Source organism: Porites lutea, chromosome 2, assembly GCF_958299795.1.
Source record: "Porites lutea chromosome 2, jaPorLute2.1, whole genome shotgun sequence".
Classification (NCBI taxonomy): domain Eukaryota; kingdom Metazoa; phylum Cnidaria; class Anthozoa; order Scleractinia; family Poritidae; genus Porites; species Porites lutea.
In genome coordinates, this window is record NC_133202.1 from 21260978 (window position 1) to 21285428 (window position 24451).

General features: G+C 40.4%; 3 protein-coding genes and 1 long non-coding RNA gene across 4 annotated transcripts in view; 2 read left to right on the top strand and 2 right to left on the bottom strand.

Annotated features, from left to right (window-relative positions):
- LOC140928005 (N(6)-adenosine-methyltransferase subunit METTL3-like) overlaps positions 1 to 5421 on the top strand; it is a 31053-nt gene extending 25632 nt beyond the window's left edge. The window contains exons 15-22 of the mRNA XM_073377721.1: positions 200 to 292; positions 803 to 897; positions 1400 to 1438; positions 1801 to 1909; positions 3145 to 3210; positions 3668 to 3743; positions 4032 to 4068; positions 5039 to 5421. Of these exons, the coding sequence (XP_073233822.1) occupies positions 200 to 292; positions 803 to 897; positions 1400 to 1438; positions 1801 to 1909; positions 3145 to 3210; positions 3668 to 3743; positions 4032 to 4068; positions 5039 to 5156 (633 nt within the window). The 3' untranslated portion in view covers positions 5157 to 5421. The remainder of the gene's footprint in view (positions 1 to 199; positions 293 to 802; positions 898 to 1399; positions 1439 to 1800; positions 1910 to 3144; positions 3211 to 3667; positions 3744 to 4031; positions 4069 to 5038) is intronic.
- Positions 5422 to 6982: 1561 nt separating this feature from the next.
- On the top strand, positions 6983 to 10337 carry LOC140925802 (uncharacterized). Its single transcript, XM_073375669.1, has 2 exons — positions 6983 to 7120; positions 9474 to 10337. Exons 1-2 carry the CDS (start codon positions 6983 to 6985, stop codon positions 10335 to 10337), a joined length of 1002 nt encoding a protein of 333 aa, XP_073231770.1.
- A 60-nt stretch (positions 10338 to 10397) lies between these two features.
- On the bottom strand, positions 10398 to 15493 carry LOC140926732 (uncharacterized). The gene is made up of 3 exons (XR_012164466.1): positions 13939 to 15493; positions 13399 to 13469; positions 10398 to 12276 (listed from the first exon to the last, which is right to left on the bottom strand). It is a non-coding gene; the product is annotated as an uncharacterized lncRNA (long non-coding RNA).
- Positions 15494 to 20497: 5004 nt separating this feature from the next.
- LOC140928006 (uncharacterized) overlaps positions 20498 to 24451 on the bottom strand; it is a 76117-nt gene continuing 72163 nt past the window's right edge. Inside the window, exon 13 of the mRNA XM_073377722.1 lies at positions 20498 to 20524. The gene's annotated coding sequence lies outside the window, so the exon portion shown is untranslated. The remainder of the gene's footprint in view (positions 20525 to 24451) is intronic.

Sequence of the window (24451 nt, forward strand, 5' to 3'; positions counted from 1 at the left end):
AACAAACGCCGCATCGAAAACACTGCATGAAAATCTAATAAACGCCGAATAAATACGGTGATTACTTTCTTACAGGGTTCGCACAGGTCATGGAAAACCTGGAAATTGGATTGCATTCCGGTATTTCTTTTGATGTTATAAATGTAGCCAGTATTCCCCTGTTTACAGTTAAAGACAGTTTTTTGTTTTGATTCTCCAGTGGATACAGTGTGACTTGCGGTACCTTGATATGACTGTTCTGGGAAAATTCGCTGTTGTAATGGCTGACCCACCATGGGATATACATATGGAGGTATATTTACAGTTTGTTCTTTAATTATAATTTTTCTGTATACAATGTAGTTATTAAACTGGCTAGCAACTTAGAAAGGGCACAGATTTAAATATGTAGGAACAACGCGGGGAAAAGTAGTAGTCTAATTCTCCCAGAGTTAGTCATTTGGCAACCGTACTAGCGAAGGAAAGGATGAGAAATATGGCAGTGTTGGTTTGTAGTTTGACTGGGGTTCTCGGCGTGTTACTAACTATGCGCGTTTGTTGACAATGTGTATAAGAACAAGTATTGGCCGATAAGTCGTATGAGAAAAGTTGCTCGTATTTCTTAAGCTTTGATGTGAACATAATTTGTCCGTGGTGGTGGAAATCTATATGTGGTTTTTGCCTCAAAAAGGCGACTATTGTTCGTCATTGATTTGTTCAGGAGAATTATCACACAAGGCATGCTCCTGCAAGTGTGCATCCTAGCTCCAAAAGAAGGGTTTTAACCGCTAAGTTGAATGTTTCGTTCTCTTTCAATCATTAGCTTCCTTACGGCACCATGTCAGATGATGAAATGCGCAAATTGGATGTTCCCTCACTTCAAGATGAAGGATACATATTCCTTTGGGTGACTGGTAGGTAAGTATTGCGTGCATACCAGTATCTTTTACCGCGATTTCAGTGTTTGGCTAAATTCCGTAGTAGAGACCCCAACATTCATGTCCCCGACAAACAAGGACAGAACAAGAGGCATCTGCCTACTTTTCCGTCGAGGAAAGAAAAACAATCGGTGATAACTGCTCACTGCTCACTCGGTTACTAATACCTACTCTAAAATTAATGCGAAAGTTATAGTGTCAGCTATTTCCACAACAATGAATAGTAGAGAGTTACGTTTACGGCAACGACAAAAATTCAGATTCAGGTTGAGAATTTCTCAAAAAGAAAAAAGTGAGAGGATAACAACTGTCCAAAACAATACTTGTGGATAAAACTGTCGTGAATCTTCCAATGTTTGTGTAGAAGTAGTAAGCAGTGAACGACAAGGAAAGGGGGAAATGGTACCGTCACGGTGGTACAAATTCACGTTTTCTGTGCTGTTTGCCATTTCACCCTTGCTTATTGTATCGTTTGTCCTTAGGGCGATGGAACTGGGTCGAGAGTGTTTAAAGCTTTGGGGGTAAGTTATGAATAGTAAAAACACCCGTTGCTCTTTGTTTTAGCAGGCTTCTGATTCTGTTTAATATTAAAGGTTTTATGTCACGAGGATATTGCTGTTTTTGGTCAATTCTGTGCCGAAGTCATTACTAAGTGCCTTTACTCACGCACAAACCTCTCCTAGGTTATGAAGAAGATATCAATAAATTCCATCAGGGAGAACTAAGCATAATCATTTGTTTTGGGATTTTTGCAGGCACAGCTAACTTTTCAAGTTTCAATCCATGTTCATCCTTGTCATCTGACGATAGTAAATAGCGTGACGTAGCCCCTTTAAAAACAGCAACTCAGTACTTGTTATAAGTGTTGTACACTATTTGTCAGGTATGCAAGATGTGATGAGCTCATCTGGGTGAAAACAAACCAACTTCAGCGACTGATAAGAACCGGAAGGACTGGGCACTGGCTTAATCACGGCAAAGAACACTGCTTGGTAAGAGAAATCCTGACGTAAAGCCTTACACCGCCCGCGTTTGTTTGAGGGTGTGTGGGAGGGGAGGGACAAGCATGTAAGTTGTTCAAATTGAATTAAGAGGCAGTTTCGTGATTCAGTGAATGTACGCGGCAGAGTGCTGCAGTGGAGGTCAAAAGTTTTGGGATACTTGACGTGTTTGCCAAGATATTATTAGTAAAACTGGCTACCCTTCCCGCTCCCACCCCAAACAATGTATAATTTCGAGCAAGACGGGTGCAAAAAAGTTTATTTTGTTGGGCACAATGTTGCTTGGGTGGAAGGAGAAAGGGACGAACTCAAAGCCTATCAAAAAATTGTTATGAGTAGTGGTGTTCCATGTAAAAATTACTGTGAGGGGTTTTGAACTATCCAGCTTTTTTTTACCTCCATTTTAGTAATGTAAAGGTGTTTCAGAAACTATACAGTGGATTGTCTTAAATCATTCCGGGCTCCGGGTATTATGACAGCTGGCCAGAGACTTAAAATCTAGCTGTTTTAACAAAATTGAAAGGAACGAAAATGACTGAGTGTTCTTAAGTTTGGAATGAAAGAACATGGTCGTAATAACGAATACGACCAGCTGGGTTGAATTAATAGGGTTGTACTGTATTGTTTAGCTGCGTACATTGATTCCACTCAATACTCAAGTATAACGTATTCTAGAACAGTCTTTTATTGAGTAAGGTTCTAAGCAAAGGGAATTACGGGACGTGGTCTAACCAATAGTTAATGCTTTGTGAAAGGTTTGAACCCAGGAGTCATTTCAAAAGAAGGTTGAGTTTGATCGTCCGGGTGAACGTAGACCTGAATAGGACTGTTGTTGTTGACAGTGACTGACGTTTCGACAACCTGTGCGGTAGTCATCTTCAGAGTCAAAGTGAGTTGTATCACGTCAGCTGATGGTATTATACTCTGGTTATTGATCTGATTGGTCAATTACGTTGCGATGTTATTGGTCATCTGTCAGTTAAAGCTTAACTGACAGACTCTCTACGTTAACCCGGACGATCGAACTCAACCTACTTTAGTTAATGCTTTTTCAACCCGCTGTGATCGAAACGCAAACCGAGTATAGAAAACATTAAGATGAGAGGACCTTGAACCACTGAACCAAAACCTCGCTGGTTTGGTTTGGTTTGTTTGGGGTTTTCAGTGATCTCTAGTTTCTTTGAATCTCAAATCCGTGGCTTCTAAGGATATTTATTCATCAACAGGTTGGTGTGAAAGGAGCATGTAAGAACTTTAACCGAGGTCTGGATTGTGACGTGCTTGTTGCTGAGGTTTGTGAAGAATTGTCAAATGCCAAAATACTAACATCACGGTTATCCTCACTTGACATTAGTCAGTGCTAACTGCTCAGTAACATTCATCAGAATGTTCACACTTGCATTTGACGCTAAAACGATGGAAAAATGTACGATAGCGTCTCTTACAGAGTATGTGCTGTATACATGACAACGTTGTATTCGAAAAGCTCCGTTTTCGTCCACCCACAATAAAACGAATAGACGGCGTTTTCCAGAACTCAACTCTGACTGGTGACCTTTTTCGAAAACCTGTTTTTTGGCGCCCGAAACGCCTGCTGTTCACATGGGGATGGAAGGCTAAAACGGAGAAAAAAAATATCCGTTTGTAAAAATATCCTGATACGTGTGAAGGGGGCTAAGATGCGTTTTCTTGCGTTGAACGGGTTGATTAGGTAAATAATGTTCAATGTGGCCTGTATTTTTTTCCTAGGTTCGTCAAACAAGTCACAAGCCTGATGAAATTTATGGAGTGATTGAACGGCTTGCACCCGGGACAAGAAAGATTGGTATGTACTTTGTTCATTTAGGGGTAACCTCGTAGTGTATTATTACCTAATACGTATTTCCATGCTAAAGATTTGTTTCCCAAGTTTCGTAGTTATGGTAGTCTACGGATATTATTGTTCAGTAGTGATGTCATGACGCAGTCCCTAGTTTCCTGTCTCTTTTTCCTTGGCAAATACAGAATCTTCGAATTAGATACAGCATTGGATTAGGCTGTTTTTGCCCACCTATTTCCGTTAAAATGTGACTAAAAATTGAACGATTTTGAATTTCCATTTTGTATTTTCCAGAACTGTTTGGCAGACAGCACAATGTTCAACCTAACTGGTAGGTAGCCTCGGCGGTAACTTGTAAAGTATTTTGTATGATATTTTAATCAGTTGATGTTAATCGCTTAACTCAGAGATCCTGTACTGTTTTTAAGTCATACTAAGTTGAACTGAGTTTGCCCCTTGGTAAAAAGCTAGTTGTATGTAATGGTCTTCGTCATTTGGTCCTATAAAAATGCATACATGATGCATACATGTATCGAACAAATGCGGAATACGGGAGCATTCTGTGCTGTGGGCATATCTAAAATGTCACCAAGGCAACAGGAAAACCTTTCTCTATTTTAGCTTTAAAGGGTGCTGTCACGAGATGTGAATAGGTATTTGCAACAGTGAAAATATCGTTACAATCAGTTCCTTTTTTGTTAATAATAAAATTTGTAAGTGCAGGCGACTATCAATGGTTGCCTTTTGTTTCGAACAAAGACAGAAAAAGATTGCAAATTGAAAAGTTAAGCTCATATTTGTTCGAGTTGGTCATCGTGTCTTTCTTTTATTCATTTGAAAACTATCCCGTTGGTGTTCTAGTTGCCGCTTTTTCAAGGAAGAATTTCAACAAACGGATGACCAGGATTTCCGTGTCATTGACCTGTTACAGTGCCATGAATTAAATAACGAGTTCGGAGACCCCTCATCCCCTTTTTATAGACGAGTATCAGAATCTGGACATGCTGATTACATTTTGCCCAGTCCCTGTACGGCGTCTTCCCAGGCCCTCTCGGTCAATGCATTTCGGTGATGTATCAGAGTCGAACAGCCGGGAGACGCCCTCGAAACCCTGCTTGGACCACGTGACCCGAAACGCATAGGCCGCGCGGAATATTGAGGCCTAGAAACTAGACAAGATTACATTTAGATATTATTCCCCCTTACGTTAATTAAGTGGTGAATCTCTTAAAGTTTTAGGTCAGAAAATATTTGAAAACGGTTTTCTCCTGCCAGATGTGTTGCATGTTTTTCTTCAACAGGATTACTCTGGGAAATCAGTTGGATGGTGTGCGTTTATTAGATCCAGACGTTACAGCACGCTTCAAAAAACGCTATCCTGACGGAAACGTGCTCAAACCGCCTACTACAAAAGCATGAACTGTTACCTCGGTAACACATTGAACGGTTGTCGAAAGAGAAAGACGTGGGCATAGAGTTCTTAACAGGAAAAGTCATCTTTGTTCGACTGAATAACGAGATGCCAGCCTCGCTGTTGAAGGAATAGAAAAGGGTGGACGCGGGCCAGTTTCCCGAGTCAGTACGGAGCAAGAGTTTTGTGAAATATGGCAGAACTGATCGCTTCCCTCAGCTGGTGCTTCAGAGCCATGCTTTTAACTTTTAATAAAATTCATCAAGTCAAGTACTTTCTCCTCTGTTCAGTAGCTTCCAATAGAGCCGCCTGAGTTACCGTATGAAGCACTGCATTATGGTGTTCTAGCAAAGCTAAAAAAACGTTAATTGGTTGAATCTCACGTAGCTAGAAATAGCACCTTATGAAAAACACGCACCCATTGCTAACTCTCACTGTAATAAAATTGGTCCCTCTTGAATTGATTCCAGTGATCATTGCCTGAAGGTGCTTGCAGACGTATATCCTGCCTAAAAGGAAGCGAGTGAAGGTTCCCGCCATTTGTTATTCGTGAATATCTAACGCATGCGTAACTGAGGCTTTGTGAGCCAAGGTCAAGCAAGAGATCGTCACGATCATTAATGTTTTCAAGTCGAGTCGTTTTCTCGGGTGTTTGTTTGTTTCGGCGAATCTTTTTTAAGCATTCTGTGTCTTCTTCGGCCATAGTTTCAAATTTAAACAGTCATAAAAGCTTTATAACTTCAATCGTCCGGAAGACCGGTAGCTACTGGCGAATCAATCACCAATCACAAATCCTCCTTTTTGGGGCGGTTTGCCGCGATTTATATGGAAATGGTCAAAACTGAGATTCGCAACTGTAAAGGGTATTTTCTGCCAATTGGGTGTGATTGAGATTCGCTTTTGTTTTAGGCGCATGCGCATAAGCCATTTTTGCTAATCTTTGATCTTTCTCTTTTGGTCTCTTACTTTCCTTTACCTTTTTATATAAAGTTTTGTTGCCCACATTGTTTTGTTCTTTCGTGGAGTTGTGCTTGGCTAACTTTCCCGGAAAGAGGGAAATTAATCTGGAGGAAGTAGCAGGTTTAAAGCGAAATTTTCAGTGGATTTTTAACCCAATGTTGGCAGGATTGATAAGAAAAGCGAGTTACCTGTGCAAAGATCCATCCCTCCTGATTTCGCTTTTTACCTATTACTTAATTTATTGCTTAAACTGAAGGATAAGCAGAGTCAGAAATTAGTAATCTGCATCGTTCTATGTAGAACGAAAACTACCTCATCCGTCTGGAGAGGTTGAGCATTCCGTAATTGGAAAGTTGGAGACGATTAGATTGGATTCGAGGACTTGAGGTTCGAATACATCCGAAACAACAGACCAGAATTTCGGCTGATTTTTATCCTGTTTGTACTGGAATGGGTTATAGCCTGTGTAGCAGGCGGTTTGTCTGGAGAAAGCGGAAAAAAAGCTGCGAAAACGCGTGCGAAGCTCTCGCAGGCTTAATGGGTACAAACGAGGTTTATCAAACCGTATTATCTTTGCCTTGTTCCTAGACGTCTCTCTCTCGATGAAAATCGTCGCAAAGGAAGGCGGGACTCATTCCCATCGTCCCTTGCGTTTCGTCACCAGTAACATGCGTTTCGCACTCGCCTCTGAGCGAAAAACGAAAAAAAGATGCGCCTGAGGAGGAGGCAAGTATAATTTTGTTCCCAGGCTTCCTTCTGCTAAATTGTAGGCAGCTCGCGCGAGGACCATTTTGTTAATTAAACAATACCGTCTGTGATCTAATAAAATTACACGCATTTCTTGAACACGACATCTTATCCATTTCTCGTAGACATGGATATTGATAGCGTGTCTACAGAAAGATCTTTTCTTGAATTTGTGTATGGACAACCGAGAGAACCGGACTGGACTGCGGGGATATTGTATGGGATTGAAGGTTGCGAAGAACCAGATATTCATGAAATCAAGCAGGTTAGTACTTGTCAGTATGGACTACGCAGCTACGCAAGGTCTGCCTGGATAACTAAAAGGACTAGCTATACATGTGCATGTGGCTGTTTACGTTGATGGTTTAAAAATCGAGAAATATTACATGTGTATTACGCTTGTTTCGGCTCAATGCTTAAAGTACGAATTATAGAGCATTTTCACCCACGTAGCCAGCATCTATGCAAATCGTTATTGCAACAAAAAAAAAAATCGTGTGCATAAGAAAAGAGTTCAACTCCCACAGGGCTGGTTTGGAACACCAACATAGCTGCCGTTTCATTGTTCGTGACGTCATGTGAAAACACTCTATAGCTCGAGTACATGAGTTTCTTTTTTTCCACAAGGGTCGAAGTGGGATTAAAGAACTTGGAGTGTGACAACTTGTAAATAAATTTGATTCGAATTTCGAACCCTAACCCTAACCCCTAACCGTAGGAGACTACGTAGCAGTTTAGCCACGTAGCCACTGTTATAGGGGAATAATAGCTTCCAAGTGGCTGGGTATTCTGCAGTGTATATAAATACGAGGGCAAATTTGCAGCTTTTTGAAAGAAAAAAGTTTGCTGCCTGAAAAATCCGGATACGTGTACTTGTATACGTACAATCTGTTTGAGAGGACGCTGAACCTTTACTTTCTATACCACTTGTTTTGTTTTATATACTATTTTGAATGCTTCAATTCGTTTTCTTATCGTAAATCATTCAAAACCATTTTTTAAAACATTAATTCTTTTGAAAAAAAAAACAACCACCAAATTAAATAAGAGGCCTCGTCCACACGTACCCGAATATTTTTGAAAACTTGATCATTTTTTTTGTTTTCAAATCCACACGGAGAGTATTCGAATCGTTTTTGCCCTTTCCCTCGAAAACGCAAAAACGATGCAAATTCGATTAACATCTCAATTTCCACCGAGCTCACGATAACGACAATCCAGTGTTTTCAAAATTTTCACTCTGGGACCATTTTTAAAAACTTGTGTTTTTGGTGTCCGAAAACTGATCAAAACTCCGTTTACGTGTGGACGGAAGGCTTAAAGGGACTCAGTCATCTTTGGGACCGCGCTGACCTGGACACTACTTTTGCCAGTTTGAAAAGCGTTTACCTCAACCCCAAATCAAATGTACGCGTCGGATACATCTAGAAATCCGTTTCAATCTTGCCTAGTGTTTCATTCGATCCTCGACCTTTTCTAGAAAACCTCTTTTTGAGCAAACGTTAACTCATCTTATGACATTCTTTTATCATATTTGGTTAAAAACAATATCCAAAGGAACATGAACAGAAAAGGTGAGAAATGCGTAGGCGCCGGGCGGGAGAAATCGCCTTCGTTAACCAAAATAACAAAAGAAATGAATCAATAACATTGGCGAGCAAACAATTGTTATATACATTTCCAAAGTCGATGGAAAAGGTTCCATATGTTACAGTTAGGAAAATCAAGCTTTCTTCGACAATGATTTATGCAGACTCATTTCTCACCTTACTGATGATCGAATTCAGAAGTATTTGTCGATATCAGTAGCTTTCCCTGGACAAATCCAATGGTGAATTCTATGTAGTATATTAAAAAAATGAGTGCTCTCCTATGGCTTAGGGTCTATAATCACGATTTCGGCTTGTAACTAGTTCAACGTCACAAGGTTTGTGTAGATATTCCGGATGTGCTTCTCACTATCTGTCTCACGCGCGTGTCTTGTGATATGCAAATCAGCCACACCAGCTACAAAATGGTATGAAATGCGCATGTGCATCAGCTGACTGTGTCCCTTTAACAGGTTTCAAAAATATCCTGATACATGTGGACAGGGCCTTATGCCCGGCCACACGTACCCGAATATTTCCGAATCCGCAACTTTTGCTTTCCGGATTTAAAAATTTCCACGTCTGAAATCGAATTCGCCCGTCCACACGTATCCGACACGTTTCTGGATTCCCTCTTGTACCCAGGACTCCTGTGGAAACATTGACAATAGAGCATGCGTCGTAAAGCGGAAATTTGCGTCTTGCTCTGCCAAGAGAGAACCTGGGAACCAGGTTACCATCTTGAATACAGTATATACGGTGAAGAACTGGGCTTGATTTTGTAACGTCACCGAATTAAAAAATATCCGTATTTAGCACGATTCCGGATTCATAGCGTATTCAAAAATATCCACTCTGGAGAGCATTTGAGGGAGGATTGAAAAAGTTGCGGTTTCGTATGCTGTATTCACCGGATACGCGTGGACGGAAGCCGTATCCGGCCAAAGAAAAAATCCTGATACAAAAATTTCCGGATGCATGTGGATGAGGCGTCAGTTTCAAAAGGTTTGTATGGTATTGTTTTAACAGCTGTTAGTACATCTACGTCTTCAAGTACGAGTTCTTTTCGAAAAGCAGAGGAATTTGACAAACAAGCTGGAGAAGTCTGAGGAGAAAGTAAAGAATAAAGAGCAACAACTATTGACGAAAGACCAAGAAATTATGAAATTGCAGCAACATTTTGCAACTCTTAAGCGAAAGTTCAACTTAGAAAGAGTTCGGTTTGGTCTTACTCTAAAAGAAACCAAGCATGCTGCAGAAAAAGAGATAAATGAGCTGAAAAACGAAATGGAAAGGGCAGAAGAAAAATTTAACGACTGCAGGAGAAGAATGATGAAAGCCTATTCTGACAGCAGACGAGAAGAGATGCAAACACGACAGCGTTTGGAAGAAAGTGTTAAAGAAACATGCGCTGTTAACGATTCCTTTAAAGCGGTTTACGACGACTATCTAAGACTAGAGAGTTACTTGAAAGATATGGAGGAAGAGATGATGCCACTTCAAACGCAAATTTACGAGCTTTCCAAAGCCTTGAATTTAAAGCCCACGGAATTACTTTCCAAGCTTGAGCAATTGAAGATTGTTTTGACAAGCGACGAAAACATAAAAGAGCTGCTGAGAAAAACTCTTTTTAAGATGAAAAACGATGAAATTTCTCCAAAGGATTCTGAAACTGAGAGTTTTAAAAATCTTCGCGCTGGTTCTTCAAGCAACGTAAAACAGGCTGAACTATCGTGTCCTTTCAGTCAGAAGTTTCTGCCGGAACCGTTGAATATTCCGTGTCATAAGGAAACGGGAAAGAAATACGAGGTAGAAAAAGAAAAATTCGTACGCCCCAAGCTTGGCTTTAAGATCCCCAAGTGGCCGCTGAGACAGGGAAGAATATTGCAATGAGTTCTCTTTCAAAGTGATTAATTTATACGCGACACATGAGAAACTCTTGGACCATGAGGCGAAGTTTCCTTTCTTTTTCTTTAAATGAACTGTTCCTTGATTGTCTTTGTACCTATATAAAGCTTGCTGGTATACCTTTCTTTTTGTTGTAAGTACAGGAGTGACTGAGATATCACACATCTTCTTATTGAAACAAAAAGTACGCAACGCAACCACCTTTATTCACAGTTAAAGCGATGAACAGCAGCAACATTTTTTTTATTAGTTTCCAAATGACAAGACCTGCGATAGGTTTTAATTGTCCGCACTTTAACTACACTGTTTATTGTCGTGGGTTATATAAAAAATTATTTACATAAAGTAACGTTGGTATTTTATACGCGAAAAGTACAAGATATTTCTACAACTTAAAGAAACTTTTTAATATTTTTACTATTTACACTGCCTGAAGAACACTCCAGGGCTCCATCAAGTAAGACATGTTTGAGGAACTTTTGATTAACTATATACAACTGGTAGATGCACGATCACTTGTATGGACAATTTTAAAGATGGTTGTATAATTGACAGCAAGTTTCCCTGTCCTCCATAAAAGTACCTACAAAAATTTGCGAAACTCAGTAATGTATACACTTTCTGACTTTGTAGATGAGTCTAACTTTGAAGTGTCTTTACAGGGTCAGCTGACAGTGTTATGAATATCTCTAACAGAAACTGTTTTTTGGTCGCAAATACTAGGCAGTATGTCTGTTGAAAGTACTCAAAATAAGTATTTTCTTAACAAGTAAGTAAGAGCCTGTTTACATGGAGGTGAGGGACCCCAGTTAGGTGAAGTAACACGTGGCGGGTCACCCCGCCTAACATCTACACGTGATCACATTAAAATGGGAGATTATATGGACAGGCGGGTTACCCCACCTAAGCGGGTTACCTCACCTACCTGGGGTCTCCCACCTCCATGAAAACAGGCCCTAAGTTTACTCTTTTTTAAGAGGGTAGCTTCAATAAATAACCTAAAGGCTAATTATCAAAGTATATAAAGTGAAAATTACATTTAAACTAATTTTAAACAATAAACTAAACATGCATATAAAGACAGTTAGATTCAGCTTCCGTATGATATAAAGATCCGAAATCAATAATTGTTTTGCTAATCTTTTAAAATATTTGCAACCTCAAACATCCTTAAGCGTACCTCTGCCAGTTCCCCGGCAGTTATAGGGTAAGAACAGGTGTTTTCTTGTAGATATCTCATTCAAGTCACTTTTTGTGTCTTTTTGCAACCTTTTTGAGTCAGTAATTTCGTCTTCTTTAAAAGTTGGAAAACTTCCAGCCATTTTCTCAGATCTTTAGAGCCAGAAAGACTGTGTTATGTCACCACGCTACTGTCTTTGCGTGACATCAATACTTCAATAATTTTTTCCACTATTCAACGAATTACAACACTCATCGAAATTTGGCTAGCTCTGGCTAGCTGTGATTAATTAGGTGGGGAATTTAAGCCAATCAGAAACGGAATGATTTTGCCAATCCTTTTTTGAGAGTACTCATTTTGCATAAATAATAAGAATTGGTGAGAATAAAGCTGTGGAATAATTGATCCTGTGACAGGTTACTTCACCGTAAATCATCTCCAAAGCTATTTAAAAATTTAGTTTACTTGAAATCTTCGTAGAAAGGTAGAAAACCTAGCTTGTTAAGAAGTACTACAATACGATTCTACACTATTTTTTATCAGCATTGCGGAATACTCTCACTGTACGTGTTTGTGACTGTAAACCAGGGTTCGTACAGCATCTTGAATCCTTGAAAATGTCTTGAAAATGGAGATAAAGTTTGCAAAGTTTTCGTTTTGGTCAATTCTTATTCAATCTTGCTATATGGGTTTGCAGCGCATCATGAAAAAGCTTTCTTCCTGAGGTCCATATTTGATAAAAAACTATTAGGAAAAAAAAAATTACAATTACGGTATTGACTCTCGGCAGTATTTATAGCACTAATGCTAGTGGGGCCGTGCAAATGCCTGAAACAATTAATTCAAATTGAACTTAACAGGGTTAGAATCCCAACTGGCAGGAAACAAACCAGATGGCCATTTACAATCATGGCCAAGGATTTGAACTCGGGATTGTCGTGAACAAATCCAGCACTCGGGGTCCGGGGCCGGCCCCGAATTACAACTCCGGCGTTCTAACCGCTCGGCCACGCTGCCCTCCTAATGAGGGGAACAAGGATATGAGCTAATACAAGAATTAGAAGTACTCTTAACTTAATGTTCTGAATTTACTATTGCCAGCGGAAGATAAATGAATTTTAGTGAAATGGCCGGTTTGAATAACCTAAACCGATACACAAAATAGCTTCTATTAAAAGTATACAACTCAAGCTTAACGTTTTTTCCCTTTCTACTGTTATTAATTGCAAGCTTTCTACAATGACTGCGAAGCAAATCACGTAGTGAGGGCGCTGCAAGCACCTGTAAAAGGCGAGAAATAGGCGCGAAAGTTATGCACCGCTCTGATTTTGATTGGACGAATCATTTTTTCTCACATGTCAAAAAACATCGTTCGATTGGACGTATCATTTTTTCACATGTGAATTTTTTTTCACGTTCACTCCTCTGATTGGTCAGAACTCGTTTGCGTATGAATTAAAATTTATGAATTACGCAGCTTTTCAGTGAGTATATCTAAGCCAGTATAAGCATGTAATCTATATCTACATCAGTCTTTGACTCGATTGCAAGCAGTTCCTTTGCGGCTTGTCTAGTCGAGGCTTGGCAGAACTCGAGAGAGCGAACCAGCAGAGAAGAGAGCTGGAAAGAGGCAGGAGTAAGAGGGTTTCCCCTTCACTTTCCGTCTTCTTTCTCGCGCGTTTGCCTCGCTTGCTCGCACGTAGCATGCTTGCCCGCGCAGTATTGTTGGCAGACTGGTGTAAATGGGTTTCGTGTGTATTGACGATAGATGTTCTTGCGAAAACGTCACTAAACTGCCGTAACTTTTCACAAAATATTTTTCTCGCTTGCTGGAAATACGTAAATTTAACGTACTAAAACACTTACCAGTATTTCAGAATTCTGTAACTCTGTTATGTCGGTTAGACTTTTCCACCTTCAAGAACTCTGACGTCGTTCTAAAGAATTCGATAAAAAGAAACGTAGGTCAATAATCCAACAACTTCTAAAAAAGAAATCAACTTTCTCCCCGCATCTCACAAGTCCATATAGTGATATGAAGCCATAGATTTCATTTATTTGGTGACACCACACTTGCTTGCAAACTTAAGCCTTGGACGACAAAAGACACTAAAGAGTGGCTTGAAGTAAATGGACTACTAAAACAATGGCAATGAAATAAAAAAAAAGTTATAAAACTTTTAATATGAGTTTAGTGGTAGCACGTCTACAAAGCCGACAACGTTTGGAGAAATGTTTGAAGCGTTCGTCATTTTAAGCACGGAAAACGGCTTAGTGAATTCAAGTCGGACAATAATCAGACTAATATTCATGATGTGCCTTTTTATGTTTAGTCTGCGCGGGATAAATCCACAAATGCCATTAAGAGCTAAGTGTCTTAAATCTACTTTTCGAAGATTAATTTACTTAGTCTTTCCAGAAATCGCTTTGCCTTTAACACAAGAAGACGGTACAAAGGTAATTCTTCCCTCCTTTTCTTGTAGCGTCGTCGTCTTTCTGTGGAAGTTAATAAAACAGAAACTAATAAGACTTTATTTAAGAATTTACAAGACGCTTTTTGAGCGTCAACTCGAGCTAGATGCAATGCTAGCAGAGGGGTTTGAAGAAAACAAATCTGATCAGATTGAATACTTCGCTTTAAGTATAACTTTAGTCTGTGAAGTAGCCTTCCGGTTCTGGTAATCAAGAGAAGGAAACCGCTCCCTGTCTTTTGTGACTTTCCGAGAAGAAGATACACCTACACACGACATTGATCCCTCTTTTACTGAGCGTAGTTTCATGCGTTTGTAGTGCGTGCCTGCTTAACTCTCTATCGCTTTAGCACACAAGGACGTTAGCCAGCTTATCGCCTTCGAGACCAGGAGTTAAGAGATGAGGCTGGTAAAGGAAAGACTCTTTTTTTCTTCTCTTCCAGCTGGTAGCTCTTTTGCCTTCCATTCCGTCTCCATCGCTATGTCATAGCTAATCCTGGACAGCCCATTTTACGTAAATCTCGCAGATTTCCATAACATAAAAACAACGCGGTTTATGGTAGTGATATTGAAATTTAATTCAACAGTTTCTTGCAAATAAAACTTTCAAAATAATTTATAAAAAAAGTTTGCCTGCATCGATTTTAATTTCCTTTTAATCCTACGTAAGCTACAATAGGCGACAAAATTTTGAAACACTGTCCCCCAATGGGGTAACTTTGGAGAACAAAACAATCCACAACCCTCCCCTCTCCCCTCCATTCAAAGTTGAGGTGTTTGTTGTTTTCTACAGGTAGCTCGCACGGTGATACAACATTGTAGAGGGAAAACTTTATTTTACCTTTTTTAAGGAAGAAAAACGTTAGAGAAGCCCTTCTAGGCGAAGTTTCTCAACTAATTTTGTTGCCAATTGTATACTTACCGTGTGTCACATATTCTCAAGTGACCTAGGGTGTCTGCATTGTTTCCATCACAACCTAAATCCGCGGTATTTTTTCAATTCTACCACATCTACGACTGACCGAAAGCAAAATTGTAAGGCGTGACTCGGCCCTAGCCCGGGTAATAGGGTGGTTAATTGAAAGGTGTCTCTAGTTAATAAGCTCCTTTAATGGTCAGTTTTTAACCTGTTTGAGATTATGATGATAGTGATGATGGTGATGAGTTTGCATCTCGCAGTTCACGATTATCAGACCATTTGACAGGCGGATAAAAAACAGTGTTTGTTTTCCAAGGACTAACATCACAATTGGCTCTAAAGAGCTCATTCGCATGGGTTTTAACCTCGTCAGAGGATCGATCCACAGGTCGCCTTGGTATCCTCTGTCGTTCGAAATAGTCTCTGTATAATATAGAAGGCAAAAGAAGGATGCTACAAGTAACATAGCCGGCGATAAGAATCAGTGTTTTTACATCCGATTTTCACACTCAGTACTGTTTGGCTCTCCTGTGGTTACTTGGGTGTTAATCTAGACTGTACATAATTTGTTATTCTAGCACGCACTATAATGACCGTTTTGCTCTTGCAAAGGTATGTAAAATAATTGTGGCGGCTAGGGGGTACCCAGCACATAGAAAAACGTAGAGCAAAGTGTCGCATTAGATAAGATTTTATCCTACCAAATTCAAACATTTTTTCAATTTAAAATTTGAAAATATTTCTGCTATCAATGACCGAATGAGCGCGCGTGTTTTTACAACATTATTTGAACTTCAAATCTCGGGAAACACTCTTTCTAAGCTTCACTCTAACTGCACTATTGGCTTTGAACATTGTGATACGTCCAAACAGTTTCAAATTATTTTCATACGACTGTAAACTGGCCAATAGGGAACCACAACAAAACTAAACTATTCATTGACCTAATACGTAGATTTGTCTGTAATTATCAAGTGGTGTATGTCATGTCACTGTTTTTAAATATGATGCTTTACCTCCCAGCATCTTCGCAATGCACTATACTTACAATAAGTAACCTGTAGTAAATCGTCTTTAATCGTCACATTGCTGTTCGGGGTACAATGTCATGGCAATTTAATATTGACTGCGGCGTTCCACAAGTGTATGTTTTAGATCTTAAATATTTATAATTTGTGCATCAAATGCAAGGTGAATGTCTATTTTGAAGGCATAACAGTTAAGTTTAAGAGTACTTGCGTCGGTAGGTCAAAATAGTCATCACCTGAAAAACGATCCTCACGCCCAAGGGGCGTTCATTTTAACCCCTTCCCTCCATCAGATAATCAGTAGGTTACTATTCGAGTATCAAAAGCTACTTAAACCTTACGCTACAGCGCATGCCCATCAGCCAAGTTTTTTTTTCTAAATGCTCTCTTTCTTTCCTTTCTTTTCTTTTCCATCTAGTCTAGTTTTGTTGCCAACTTAATCGTCTTTCATTCCAATCGAATTGTGACTGGCTAACTTTTCAGGAAAGGGGAACAGTTTACCTGGAAAGAGTAGTAGGTGAATAGCCTTCCACCAAGCTCTCAGGGGCGCTCTGGCGGCGGGGTGGGAAAAGGAAGTAGAGCTTGCAACTACGTCTCTGGAATTTGAATATCTGCATCGAAAAAGTCGATGAGGAATGCTGATTGGCGGGGATGCCACGTGTTTTTTAATGGTTGTTTACATTCGCGCTCGTTTCCGCTTCGCGATGATTGGCGAAAACCTCACAGCTCAATCGACGGGGAGTCACAGGGGAATTGGAGGTGGAATTCAAATTCCAGAGACGTAATTGGAAGCTCTCCCTCTTTTTTCCGCCCCGCCGCTAGGCATCCCGGAAAGCTTGCTCGCAGGCTAGTAGATAAATAGCGAAATTGGCAGTGCTGCCCAAATATTTAGGAGGTTGTTGTGTGTAACACTAGCAGGAGTTTGCGGCGTCGTTTATTTTCAGCTGATGGCACGGGTCAAGAACACCCGAAAAAATAGTATTGCATAATGCAGGAGAGAGAACGCTAGGAACGAGGTTGGTTATTCACAAGGTATATTTTGCTCCAGGGCGTAAGGAGGGAGGGTCTCTCCTTACCCCTGTTGTGCACCAGCTAGCACCATAATAATCTTTAAACTGCCGTCTGGGTGGTGATTCATGTAAACCTGACTTTTGTATTACCTTTTCCTTTTCATGAACTGCACGTGTGGAGTATGAAAATTTACGAAAAGCTGATTTTTGCAGTTACTATTTCAGCTCTGATACAAGGTAGCTCACAAAACCAATACCTTTTTTCCTGAATTGGAAGCAACGTACAGTAGTAAAAGCCGTTGAAGATGCACTGTAATACATCAAAACTCATGTAGCAGGAGTATCAGCCAAAACTGCTGGGAGATATTTATAGCGCTTCTAAAACTAAAGACTAGATTTTAAAGAATAGCCCAATTGGCAATCGGCTTTTGTTTTAAGAATGAGCTAACACTGGAATTACTTGTCCCGAAAATTCAAACTGGTGGCTTGTTCTACCTCAAAGCAATTTTTTTTTTGAAATCTAAAACAATTTCACTGCTGAATTTTGAACGACTTTTAGTTACGGACTTCTGCTTCAACGATTTCTCTGACATATTTCTGGCACATTTATTATATCAGCAGAGACAATACTTGATGATGTGAACTGCGGAAATTTAAAGGAAGATCGTCGCATTCAGGCCATGGGCTCGAATCCCGTTGAGAGTTCCGAAATTTTATTTGGGTTAATTTGCAATTATCTAAACTTTATTCACCACAGCGACGATCACATCTTCATTTAAATTAGTATTTCAGCGGTTCACATCATCTTCACTGCGTCATTCCATTCACGGGTTAAGATGAACTCGACAAATCGGCCTGCTCCTAATGAATGGGTCTTCATAGCTCAATTGGTTAGAACATTCAGGAGCGGATCCAGGATTTTTTTAGGAGGGGGTGCACTCGTCTCTTGCTCTACTTCAACACCAGTAAACCAGATAGTTCTTTTTTGCAGAATACCAGTTGTATTAGAAAACCGCAGGTCATCTCGGGGGTGGGGGGGGGGGGGTGTGCATCCCCTGCACCCTCCCCCTAGATCCGCCCCTGACATTGCAACGCTAACGTAGAGGCTTTGCTTTCGTATCCCATTGAAGTCCCGAAATTCGTTTCGGGTTAATTTTCAGTTGCTTAAATTGCAATTACCACTGGGACGAAGATATCTTCATTTAAATGTTTTTTTTCCTAGGACTGACATCAGTTAAGCTTACCTAGGGAGCTCGTCAGTAAGGGTTTCGTCGTCGTCGAAGTCTCTGAATAACATGCAAGGCAAAAGAAGGATACAACGATTAACATAGCCAGCAATAAGAATCAGTGTTTTTGCATTTGACTAATAGTCTTACGTTAAATTTGTTCCTTGAAAGACCTCTTAAGACCTTAATTTTTCGCATGAAAATTTTTGCTGCGAGCCCTGAAGCGAGCATATAATTATTTGTTATTAATGCATCGAATGAGAGGCTAAATGTCTATTATGAAGGCATAAAAGTAAAGATAAAGAGACCTTAAATCGGTAGCTTAAAATATTCATCACCTTACCAACAAATCTGAGGTCAAAGACCACTTACCTAAAGAGCGGATTCGCAAGGGTTTTAACCTCGTCAGAGAATCGATCTACAGGTCTCCTTGATATCCTCGGTCGTCGGAAATAGTCTCTGAATAATATGGAAGGCAAAAGAAGGATGCACCGATTTACATAGCCATAACTCTTCAGGAAAGGGCAACAGTTTACCCGGAAAGAGTAGTAGGTGAATAGCCTTCCACCAAGCTCACAGGGGCGCTCTGGCGGCGGGGCGGGAAAAGGAAGTAGAGCTTGCAACTACGTCTCTGGAATTTGAATATCTGCATCGAAAAAGTCGATGAGGAATGCTGATTGGCGGGGATGCCACGTGTTTTTTAATGGTTGTTTACATTCGCGCTCGTTTCCGCTTCGCGGTGATTGGCGAAAACCTCACAGCTCAATCGACGGGGAGCCACAGGGGAATTGGAGGTGGAATTCAAATTCCAGAGACGTAATTGGAAGCTCTCCCTCTTTTTTCCGCCCCGCCGCTATGCACCCCGGAAAGCTTGCTCGCAGGCTAGTAGATAAATAGCGAAATTGGCAGTGCTGCCCAAATATTTAGGAGGTTGTTGTGTGTAACACTAGCAGGAGTTTGCGGCGTCGTTTATTTTCAGCTGATGGCACGGGTCAAGAACACCCGAAAAAATAGTATTGCATAATGCAGGAGAGAGAACGCAAGGAACGAGGTTGGTTATTCACAAGGTATATTTTGCTCCAGGGCGTAAGGAGGAAGGGTCTCTCCTTACCCCTGTTGTGCACCAGCTAGCACCATAATAATCTTTAAACTGCCGTCTGGGTGGTGATTCATGTAAACCTGACTTTTGTATTACCTTTTTCTTTTCATGAACTGCACGTGTGGAGTATGAAAATTTACGAAAAGCTGATTTTTGCAGTTACTATTTCAGCTCTGATACAAGGTAGCTCACAAAACCAATACCTTTTTTCCTGAATTGGAAGCAACGTACAGTAGTAAAAGCCGTTGAAGATGCACTGTAATACATCAAAACTCATGTAGCAGGAGTATCAGCCAAAACTGCTGGGAGATATTTATAGCGCATCTAAAACTAAAGACTAGATTTTAAAGAATAGCCCAATTGGCAATCGGCTTTTGTTTTAAGAATGAGCTAACACTGGAATTACTTGTCCCGAAAATTCGAACTGGTGGCTTGTTCTACCTCAAAGCAATTTTTTTTTTTGAAATCTAAAACAATTTCACTGCTGAATTTTGAACGACCTTTAGTTACGGACTTCTGCTCCAACGATTTCTCTGACATTTCTCTGGCACATTTATTATATCAGCAGAGACAATACTTGATGATGTGAACTGCGGAAATTTAAAGGAAGATCGTCGCATTCAGGCCATGGGCTCGAATCCCGTTGAGAGTTCCGAAATTTTATTTGGGTTACTTTGCAATTATCTAAACTTTATTCACCACAGCGACGATCACATCTTCATTTAAATTAGTATTTCAGCGGTTCACATCATCTTCACTGCGTCATTCCATTCACGGGTTAAGATGAACTCAACAAATCGGCCTGCTCCTAATGAATGGGTCTTCATAGCTCAATTGGTTAAAACATTCAGAAGCGGATCCAGGATTTTTTTAGGAGGGGGTGCACTCGTCTCTTGCTCTACTTCAACACCAGTAAACCACATAGTTTTTTTTTGCAGAATACCAGTTGTATTAGAAAACCGCAGGTCATCTCGGGGGTGGGAGGTGGGGGGGGGGGGTGCGCATCCTCTGCACCCTCCCCCTAGATCCGCCCCTGACATTGCAACGCTAACGCAGAGGCTTTGGTTTCGTATCCCATTGAAGTCCCGAAATTCGTTTCGGGTTAATTTTCAGTTGCTTAAATTGCAATTACCACTGGGACGAAGATATCTTCATTTAAATGTTTTTTTTCCTAGGACTGACATCAGTTAAGCTTACCTAGGGAACTCGTCAGTAAGGGTTTCGTCGTCGTCGAAGTCTCTGAATAACATGCAAGGCAAAAGATGGATACAGCGATTTACATAGCCATAACTTTTCAGGAAAGGGGAACAGGTTACCTGGAAAGAGTAGTAGGTGAATAGCCTTCCACCAAGCTCTCAGGGGCGCTCTGGCAGCGGGGTGGAAAAAGGAAGTAGAGCTTGCAACTACGTCTCTGGAATTTGAATATCTGCATCGAAAAAGTCGATGAGGAATGCTGATTGGTGGGGATGCCACGTGTTTTTTAATGGTTGTTTATATTCGCGCTCGTTTCCGCTTCGCGGTGATTGGCGAAAATCTGAAAGCTCAATCGACGGGGAGCCACAGGGGAATTGGAGGTGGAATTCAAATTCCAGAGACGTAATTGGAAGCTCTCCCTCTTTTTTGGTAGGTACTTCATATATGATTATTATTATGTACCGTAATATACTTATTATATCTTATTATATATTATTATTATTATTACACTATATATCCCTATACAACACCGTATACCCATATACAACATCATATGTTCCTATACATCACCATACACCCCATACATCACCATACACCCCTATACATATGTCATATACCCTTATACAACACCATATACTCCTATACATAACCATACACCCCTATACATCACCATATACCCCTATACATCACCATATATCCCTATACAACACCGTATACCCATATACGACACCATATGCTCCTATACATCACCATACACCCCCATACATAACCATACACCCCTATACATCACCATACACCCCTATACATCACCATATATCCCTATACAACACCGTATACCCATATACAACACCATAAGCTCCTATACATCACCATACACCCCATACATCACTATACACCCCTATACATATGTCATATACCCCTATACAACACCATATACTCCTATACATAACCATACACCCCTATACATCACCATATACCCCTATACATCACCATATATCCCTATACAACACCGTATACCCATATACAACACCATATGCTCCTATACATCACCATACACCCCCATACATAACCATACACCCCTATACATCACCATATACCCCTATACATCACCATATATCCCTATACAACACCGTATACCCATATACAACACCATATGCTCCTATACATCACCATACACCACCATACATAACCATACACCCCTATACATCACCATACACCCCTATACATCACCATATATCCCTATACAACACCGTATACCCATATACAACACCATATGCTCCTATACATCACCATACACCCCATACATCACCATACACCCCTATAAATATGTCATATACCCCTATACAACACCATATACTCCTATACATAACCATACACCCCTATACATCACCATATACCCCTATACATCACCATATATCCCTATACAACACCGTATACCCATATACAACACCATATGCTCCTATACATCACCATACACCCCCATACATAACCATACACCCCTATACATCGTCATACACTCCTATACATCACCATATATCCCTATACAACACCGTATACCCATATACATCACCATATGCTCCTATACATCACCATACACCCCCATACATAACCATACACCCCTATACATCGTCATATACCCCTATACAACACCATATACTCCTATACATCACCATACACCTATACACATCACCATACATCCCTATACATAACCATATATCCCTATACATCACCATACACCCCCGTACATAACCATACACCCCTATACATAACCATACACCCCTATACATCACCATATATCCCTATACAACACCGTATCTCCATATACAACACCATATGCTCCTATACATCACCATACACCCCCATACATAACCATACACCCCTATACAACACCATATACTCCTATACATCACCATACACCCATACACATCACCATACATCCCTATTCATAACCATATATCCCTATACATCACCATACAGCCCCATACATAGCCATACACCCCTACACATCAACACACACCCCTATACATCGCTATATACCCCTATACAACACTATACTCTCCTATACATCCCCATACACCCCTATACATTTCCATACACCCCTATACATCGCAATACACTCCTATACATCACCATACACCCCTATACATCACCACACACCCCTATACATCGCCATATACCCCTATACATCACTATATACTCCTATACATCCCCATACACCCCTATACATTCCCATACACCCTTATACATCAAAATACACCCCTATACAACACCATACACCCCTATACATCACCATACACCCCATACATTCCCATACACCCATACACATCACCATACATCCCTATACATAACCATATATCCCTATACATCACCATACACCCCCATACATAGCCATACACCCCTACACATCAACACACACCCCTATACAACACTATACTCTCCTATACATCCCCATACACCCCTATACATTTCCATACACCCCTATACATCGCAATACACCCCTATACAACACCATATACTCCAATACATCCCCATACACCCCTATACGTCCCCATACACCCGTATACATTCCCATACGCGTCTCTACACATCACCATAAAACCCTATATAGTTTTTTATGTGTGTCATTGTCCCATTTTATTTCTAGATGCCTTACATTCAGTAAAGCATATATAGCATTAATTCTTGTCAAAGCTCGCTACTAGTGGTGTGCCTGTATAGCATGGCTGCCCCCGTGGTGGTAATAGCTGTCTGCAAAAAGTCCTTTAATTGCTTAAATTCCAAACTGATAGTGGCTTAAAAAGGTCAATCTAACATCACGTCGCAGTCGCGCAACGGCAAAGTGAAGTCGTAGTGTTTTCATAAAGAAACCTGCCTTTTGACGCCTTTTCACTCACTTGACTGGAAATTTCTTTAGGCTGGATTTCAAAAAATCGGCTAGATATACAGTGTATATTACTTATAACTACACCAAACAAAACCAGTATGTTTTCAATGAATGCCGTGTATAACGACATGAATAACGACATTAGTACCCTGCGAACAGAGTCTCCTTCGATCTTCCTAGATAAGTCGGGAAGAGGAAGGAACCTCACCCGTAAGCACTGGGGTCGATAATGTCTGCCGACATCTCGGACAAAATTGAGCATGCTCCAAATTCAAATTATTCTGCGACGTCAATCAAACCGTTACCGTAGCATCCACTGTGTTTGTCAGCAAATGTAAATGTTAGCGGGAACTAATAACCAGTTCGTTTTCACCCTTCCGTATCTGTGTTTCCTCTGGATTTGGAAGCTCTTTAGGAACAATTTCACCTTTGAAATTAAAACTTGCCACGTTTCAGTATAAAGAAGTTAAAAAAACCTAGAACTAAGGTAAAACTTACGGTGCTTTTCAAAAACAAAGCAACGAGCCTTGAAACACATAAATACACAAAACGGATCGAAATCCACCAATCACAAACCACGGGCTTTCGTTTCCCAGGAGGTTCGCTAAAATGTAAAGGCAAGAAAGCGAAGAAAGCGTCGCTTCTTCAGATTGTGATTTACGTCGCAGAAAAACAAAATCCAAAGACGTTTTTGGCATCGCAGGTCGGGTATTATCCAATAAACAGCTGTAAAAGCATCGATAATTGAAATGCCACATGGATTCTGTAGCCTCATGATCTTATTTTGAATTAGTGTTATAAATGAGCAAACACCAAAGAATAGGCATAGATCCCGGGGGGGGGGGGGGTACTCCCGCGAATTTCGGATAGGGGTGTGCCGCGAAGCTTCGTAAACCCTAACCCTAGTTAAGGACTAAGAAAGCGAAAACTGATACACTTTTTAAGGCCCAAAGCCGAAAAATGACACCCTATTCAAGGAAAAAACAAACATGTGGCTTGAAGAGGCGTTACGTGTATTTACCCGCTTAACGGCTATTAAACCTCTATTGCAAAATCATTTTGTTAATACTTAAACGGATACATCAAGT